The sequence below is a fragment of the Herpailurus yagouaroundi genome, unplaced genomic scaffold (genome assembly GCF_014898765.1).
Source record: "Herpailurus yagouaroundi ecotype Mexico unplaced genomic scaffold, PumYag 140, whole genome shotgun sequence".
NCBI lineage: Eukaryota > Metazoa > Chordata > Mammalia > Carnivora > Felidae > Herpailurus > Herpailurus yagouaroundi.
The window spans coordinates 51,461,440-51,469,394 of NW_024412395.1; the positions used below are offsets into that span (position 1 = coordinate 51,461,440).

Sequence of the window (7,955 nt, forward strand, 5' to 3'; positions counted from 1 at the left end):
TTGCAATGAGTAGCAGAGGTGGGGTCTTCATTCTCTAAACCATGCTCTTATATCTGCATATCTGAGTGCTGTTGTTGGCAGATTTCCTTCCTGCCTGTCTACACTAATCCTTTTCACTTCTTCCTCAGAACCATACCTAAATTTGCCTACTCCAGGAAGCACTCCCCCTGGAGTCTTGGTTCTGGGTTGAATGGACTCTTCCTCAGAAGTTATGGATGCAGCTAATCCAAAGTTATTTGGCTCTTGCTGTCTGCTGCTTCGCAAGATTCAGCTTATTTCACATGGGCTCTCATGCTCCCTCGGCTGACCAGAAAAGAAGCTCCCTGCAGGCAGGTGGGCCCTGCCTTCCAGTTCCTAGCTCCTCCTCTGTCCTCTTAGCCTGGTGCTCTGCACACAGGGCATGCAGGGCATGCTCCTGAATGCTGTTGAAAGTCACTTTTCTTTCCTTGGGAATTAAGGTCAGAAACTCATGGGTGCATCCCCTGGGTGCTTCTGCCACTTACAAAAGTGAACCTGCTACAGGCTTTCTTAGTCCTTGACTTAGAAGAAGATGGGTAGTTTGATTGTGCCATGTCTGAAATGAAGGGGCAATGCAACCTAAAAATTGGGGGAATATAAAATTAGAGCTATTACATGATGTGCACATGGGGCCCGGGATTCTGCTGCTTCTGCTGTTTTGATTCTGCTGCTTGTGCTGGTGGGAGACACTAAATAGATTAGGTTCGCTACCAATTAGCATCATGTTAATCTTGGCTAGCAGGGAAGCAAAGCCACCAAGGATTTGGTAGATTTATCAGTCCCTCCCCCAATAGCTGTCTGAGGCTAACACCACTTGGAACCTGGGTCAGAAAATAGTCCTCTGCTGACGATGTGTCATACATTCTGGTCCATGTGCTCCTCCAAGGCACCATTTTCTGGGCATGAAGTGTTCTGCAGCTTTTTGGAGGAGTAAGAATGCAATCTCGGATAAGCCGGATTCAGAAAATAGGTCATCGGTGTGAGTTGCAATTATTTTCCTTCCAGCTTTCTTTTCTGTGCTTGGTTTAGATCGCTTTTCTGCAAAGGGCAGGCGCAGCTGCCTTGACTGGTGTGCAATAGAGGTGGGTGACCACAGCCACTCTAGCCTCAGGCCCTTGTGAGGCACACCCAGATTCCTAGGTCCGCATGGCTAGCATTAAAGGAGTGAAAAAATACCCTCCTTGAGTATTGACTTTTCACACACACACACACACACACACACACACACACACACACACACACAGCTTAGTTCATAGCCACTTGATTTGCCACCTGCAGTTTATAATAGAATGGGACGTGTGGGATTATAAACCACTTTATTCTGCACAGAACTTCTCAGCTTGAGGCCAAATTGAAGGGCATTAGTCATCAGTAATTTGCAGTTATTTTTAATGTATTTCACTCAGAGAGGTTTAAGGCAGCTAACGCTAAGATAAATTTCCCCATGCTTTGGTGAGGAAGTGAAAAATCTGATCATTTAGTTAATCGTTTGTCATAGCTGTGGTTATGTATTGTTCCTAAGTGAGTGCAACGTCCTGACAGATTTGTGATTTGGTAACATGACAATCTGAATGATATTAGATAAATTCAATTATGCCACGATTCTTCCCTCTCTCCCCAATATTTGTATAGGTTTAAGGTTTAAAATTCATAATACATTAGAGAAGGGAACCTAGAGATGAACTCCGAGATCATGGGAATTACCAAGGGAGCCCTGGCCAATGCCAGTTCCTGCCCCGCCCCAACATTCAGTGTCAGCAGCCTTGCGTTTGAGCAAGTACCCTGAGTGGTGCGTGGAGCAAACTTTGAGAAACAGTGATTAATTCAACCACCTCATTCTTCAGATGAGGAGGGAAGAACAAAGAACTGAAGAGATTTAAGATTTTGCCCAGGGGCCCCTGGGTGGCTCAGTCAATTAGGCCACTGACTCTTGATTTTGGCTCAGGTCACGATTTTGAGGTTAGTGAGATCGTGCCCTGAGTCAGGCTCTGTGCTGACAGTCTGGAGCCTGCTTGGATTCTCTCTCCCGTTCTCCCTGCCCCTCCCCCACGTGCACAAACACTCTCTCTAAATAAATAAATTAAATTAACTTAAGAAAAAAATATTTTGCCCAGATCCCAGATATATAAGGTCTCCTGCTTTCCAGTTCAGTGCACGCCTCACCAGCCAAGACAGAAATCCCTTGCTTCCCCAGCTCTGGCATTAGCGTAGCACTGCGTGGTTCTCAGCCCCTTCCGCAGTAGCGGAGATCCGGTTCCCTTCACTGGCACGCGCAGTGGGGAGGGAGACCTTCCGGTGAGCATTGCCGCTGCTTCCTGGCCTCCGGGTCGTCCTCGTGGGAGGCATCCTGTAGGGTCCCTCCCTGCTCCCTCGCTCCAGCAGGGCCACCTGCCCAGCTGGAGGTCCAAGAGATTCAACAGCTCAGAGGGACACAAACCAACTTTTTACTTTTTTTTTTTTTTTTTTTCTGCGGCTTGTGACTCCCTAGGAAGGGCCCCGCTCTGCTCAGGGGCCCCTCACAAAGCTCACCTCCTTCCTCAGGCAGCGCCTCCTCACTCCTGTCCCAACCGCAACTTTTGTACCCCTGCTGGCGACGCCTCGGGGAACCCCAGCCCAATCCCGCACGCTCAGCCAGCCTCCTCGGGCTCCGCCGTGAGCATGGTGGTTCCAGAAGTTTCCTCGAAGGCCGAGGTACGCCAGCGGAGCCTTTAAAGGTGGGAAGGAGCTGGAGAATGTTTCCCACCCGGGAATAGTAAGGTGCCTTAGGTGGGAAGGAACGAGGAGCACTGGGCCGGCTGCAAGATGGCAAGTTGCGGGCGAGAGATGAGCAGAAGGTGTGGCCCCAAAGGGAGAGGGGCCTTTCTCGCCAGGGTGGGAGGAGACTGGATCCTGTTCTGGTTGCAATGGCATTTTATGCAACTTTGAAAAAAGAGCCCTCTCGTAGCTGTGTGGAGAGCAGACTGTGAGGGGCAGGGGGCAGAACTGAGGCCGGGGACAGGAAGGGAGCCCGGGGCTGTGCGCCAGGGGAGACGAGAGTAGCCTGGACACCCAGAGGAGGTGGCGGGGCTGCAGGGAGCGCCCTGGTGGAGGTGCCTGGTCGAGGTGATGAGGGTCAGTTTTCTCATTTGCCCAAAAGGCTCTGTGGGGGCCTGCGGTGGCCCTGGTGGTAGTGGTGGTGGTTGTGGCAGATATCCAGATTCAGGAATTTATTTTTAGAGTAGAGCTGACAGGACTTACTGATTGTCTGCAAGGAGTGCTAATTGATTACTTACATCACATGTGAAATAACTGGAACTTGTTAGGAAAAGAAATCTTGTAAATCTGAAAGATTTTCTTCCCATCCATACATAGCCTTAAAATGATCAAATCATATAGTTTTCCATTTTGATCCACGATGTAGCTTGTTGACTGTCTTAATCAGTTTGGGCGATTACAACAGTGTATCATAGACTGGGTGGCATAGACAACAGAAATTTATTTCTCATCGTTCTGAAGGCTGGGAAATCCAGATGGGGGTTCCAGAACAGCTGAGAGTCCAGGCCCTGGTCTGCTTTGTCCTCACGTGGTGGCGATAGAGCAATCATCTCTCTAGTGTCTCTTTTTATAAGGGTATGAATGCCATTCATGAAGTCTCCACCTTCATGACCTAATCACTTCCCAAAGCCCTCACCTTGCAATACCGTCATACTGGGGGTTAGGGCTTCAACGTAGGAATTTTGGGATCATACCAATAGGTGAAAAGGTCTTATTTACCTGCCTAAAAATAGATTTCATTTTTGGAAGCAATCCTACTTTACAAAAACCGTGAGTAGCTGAAAAAGCATTAATAAATAGAACACGTTCTGTAAAATCCTTGTGTTTACTGAGAAAAATAACTTCATTTTTCTCTGGTGAAATCCTATGCTTGAAGGTGAAAAGTCATTACTTATACCCCATGGATTGAATCAATTGTAAATAAACAAATAGATACAAAAGTAGTATCTATAGCAATTAGTGCTTAGAAGAAATAAACAGGATTATCTGAGAGAGAATAATAGGGGAAATTACATGGGGTGTTTTTAACTCATCTCTACCATTGTTTCTCAAAGTGGGTGTGGAGTTGAGTGGAAAACGTTAAAATTACTTGAAAGTCCTTGATAAAAATACAGATTCCTCCACCCACTATTGACTCAGAGTTGCTGGGGAGTGGGCCCAGAGTCTACATTTTAAATAAGTTGCTGAGGGATTTTTTATGAGTGTTGCTGGGTCCTCCCAAACTGTCCCAGCCGTGGTTCCCAATTTAAGTCCTCCGTTTTCCAGTCTCTCCTTTTGTTTCATCTGCCTGGCCAGCCTTCTGAGCATCTGTGTGTCCCGCTCCAGCTTCCCCTTGAAAGCCCAAGTCAGATGCCATCCCCAAATCCTCCTGGCTGGGTGGACCGTCTCCCTCCCAATGTTAGTTGTAGTTAGTCTGTAGTCTACAACCTATAGTGTATACTTACTGCTGTGTAGTGATTTGTGTTTAAGCTGTATCCTTTCACTGTGTGAACCATATGCCCACTTGGGTCAGGACTGAGTCTGATTCATTATAAAGTCTTTCAGTGGCTTGCAAAGAGTGGGTGCTTGGTATACACTTTGTGGAATGTCTGGCTAAGCTCAAGCCTCACTCTCTGGACTGTGGACTTCTGCCACTTGACCGTGTTCTAAATGTCCCAATCATAGCAGGTCAACGTTGTGCTGAGATTGGACAGCCAGTTTTGTGTTCAAGTTCATCTTCTAAAATGAAGGTAACGCTGAAGAGTGATGAGGGAGAATGCAGTGATTTCTAGCCAGCTGCTGTGGATGCACTCGGGCAGCTTGTTTTAGAAAGGCTCCCAGTTGCACTATAATTGAATGAGGGCTCCCCACAACTGATGTATTCAACAAGACATCATAGGATAGGTGGAAAGAGGCTTCCCCAGCACTTTGTTCTGAAAAAACCAATCTGTTGTGATCATACCTTCTGGAGATCCTTTTTTGTTGCAATAGCTTTGCTCTTAAGGGATCTTCAAGTGGCACCTCTTTCAGTCTACTATCTGTGTAGCCACCGAAGTAACCTGTTAAAACATGTCAGATCGTGCCCTTCCTGCTCAGATCCCACAAATGGCTTTTAATCTCAGTCTAAGTAAAAGCCAGGTCCTTACCTTACAGGGGCTGATAAAGACCTACGTGATTTATCTGCTTCTCCCTCACCCCATATCTCTCTGACTCCACCACCTACTTCTCTCCCTTCTCTTCTCTTATTCCAGTGTAGCCTGCAACTGGCTTCTCGCTATTCCTTGAATATGCTAAGTAAACTCCTGCCTCAGGGCCTTTGTACTTACTGTATCCTCTGTCTGTAATAGTTGCCCCCCAGAGTTTTACTCTTCCATCTTTTTCCTGTCATTTCTCAAATGTATCCTGCTCAGTGAGTCTTCCTTGGTCTTGTTACCACCCTGCCTGTCACCCACTCTGAGTTTCTGGTCACCTTTCCTACTTTATTTTTCTCATAGTGATTGATTACTACCTATCATCTGTATATTATACTTATTTATTTTGTTGATTGTCTCTCTCCCCCTCCTAGAATATAAGCTCCATGAAGGCATTGTTTGGGTCTGTTTTTTTTTTTTTTAAATGTTTTTATTTATTTTTGAGAGACAGAGAGAGACAGAGCACTAGTGGGGGAGGGGCAGAGAGAGAGGGACACACAGAATCTGAAGCAAGCTTCAGGCTCTGAGCTGTCAGTACAGAATCCTACCCAGGGCTTGAACCCATGAACCGTGAGATCATGACCTGAGCCCAAGTCAGACGCTTAACTGACTGAGCCACCCAGGTGCCCTGTGGTTGGTTTTGATCATTGTTGTATCTTCAACACCTAGAAACATGCCAGACACATAGCAGATGCTCATAAAACATTTCTTAAATCAATGAGGCAGAGTAGGGTAAAAAAAAAAAAAATTAAATCCTGGCTTCTAGCTTAGCTTCCTTAATCTTTCCATGCATCAGCTTTCTTATCTGTAAAATAGAAATAGTAATAGTTACTTCCTCATGGAGGTGTGGCATGTGGTATAATGTCCAACATCCAGTATTTACTCAGTAAATTCCCTATGATAGATACGGTTTTACAATATTAGGAGAAGGGTATCTAGTGGTGATATTCCTCTTTTCCAGTTAGCAGATTTTTCCACGATGTAATAATAAATAATGTATTTTGTGCTTCCTATTTGTTGAGACTACCACACAACTTTAAGAGGTGAGTGCTGGGGCGCCTGGGTGGCGCAGTCGGTTGGGCGTCCGACTTCAGCCAGGTCACGATCTCACGGTCCGTGAGTTCGAGCCCCGCGTCGGGCTCTGGGCTGATGGCTCAGAGCCTGGAGCCTGTTTCCGATTCTGTGTCTCCCTCTCTCTCTGCCCCTCGCCCGTTCATGCTGTGTCTCTCTCTGTCCCAAAAATAAATAAACGTTAAAAAAAAAAATTAAAAAAAAAAAAAGAGGTGAGTGCTTTCGTTATTTCCATTTTATGGATGAAGAGACAGAGGCACAGAAGGGTGAGCAATTCTCCCCTTGCCAGTATAGCCAGTAAGTGTAAAAGCTGGGATTTGATGAAATTCAGGACTAGAGACCATATTCTTTACCTTATTTTTCATTGCTTCTCAGTATGTACATGAGTGGAAAAGGGAAGAAAAGGAGTGGTTGTCGGTTGACTTATCTCCTCCATAGGAGCATGAGAGAGGTTCAAAGATAGATGGTGTTAGGTGTTCTTCTCACCTCTTTGGTGGAAGTAATTCTTTTGCTCCAGCCAGATCTTGTCAGGGCTCATTAATTCCCTCTCCAGCTGCCCATGGTCCCTTTGTCGTGCCTTCAATTAATCCTTACCTGGAAGCCGTGCCAGGGGATGTCTTTGGTTGTCACAATGGAAGGGGTATACAGTCTTTCCCACAATCCACACTCCACTAATCCAAGGCATGCACTTTCTTCAGGGGTCAGCTGAAGTCATTGCTTTGAGACTGCAAAATACAGCCTTCCATATTTAACTATACTCAACCTCTTCTTTTGTTTCACAAATGTCTGTTGAGCTGATATAAATGTAGAGGGGACGCATATGAATTAGTCTCTCTGCCTTGCTTGGGACCTCATTTGGGATCTGAGGTTTATTCACAGACCGACACCACAAGGCAGCTTATCATATATGAGTACTATAGAGTTTCAAAGGAAAAGGAGCTGCCTATTTGTGGAGGGATAAATGAACATGAGCTGGCTCTTGACGGGCTGGTAGGACTCCTGATTAATGGATATGGTGGGATGAGCATTCCTGATGGTAGAAATCATTCAGACAAAATTACAGAGGTGCAGACATCCAAGGATGGTTTAGGAAATGGTGAGGGGTTTAGTTGAAATTCATCATCAGCTTGATACAGGGAAATAAGAGGAATTTTTAAATTTATTTTTTATTTTTTAGAGAGAGAGCATGTGAGTGGGGGAGAGGGGCAGATGGAGAGACAGGATCCCAGGCAGGCTCCATGCTCAGCACAGAGCCCGATGCAGGGCTGAATCCCACGACCTTAGGATTGTGACTTGAGCCAAAGTCAACAGTTGGACACTCAGCTGACTGAGGCACTCCAGTGCCCCCTGAAAAGAGTTTTAAGATAAGATTGGAAGGCTGCATTTAGGCTGTGGAGGTCTTAAATATGTGACTGAAGAATTTGGACTTTAATTTAGCAATAGGAGGCCATCACAGGTTACTTTTTTAAGTAAGGTTGTGACATGAATGAATCAATGGTTGTGTGTGTTTATTTGCAATTATATTTACAGCTAACAGTGGTTATTTCGAGTGTTGTAGTATTTTTCTTTGTTTATTTTTCTTCATTTCCTTACTTTTCTATGAAACTACAATGGTTTTTTAATTTTTTTTTTCAACGTTTATTTATTTTTGGGACAGAGAGA

At 45.5% G+C, this 7,955-nt stretch overlaps 1 protein-coding gene across 1 annotated transcript in view; it reads left to right on the forward strand.

Moving 5' to 3' along the window:
* The first annotated feature begins 837 nt into the window (after window positions 1–837).
* The window catches only part of MYO3B (myosin IIIB), a 434,070-nt gene continuing 426,952 nt past the window's right edge, over window positions 838–7,955 (forward strand). The window contains exon 1 of the mRNA XM_040475346.1: window positions 838–997. Within this exon, the coding sequence (XP_040331280.1) occupies window positions 921–997 (77 nt within the window). The 5' untranslated portion in view covers window positions 838–920. The remainder of the gene's footprint in view (window positions 998–7,955) is intronic.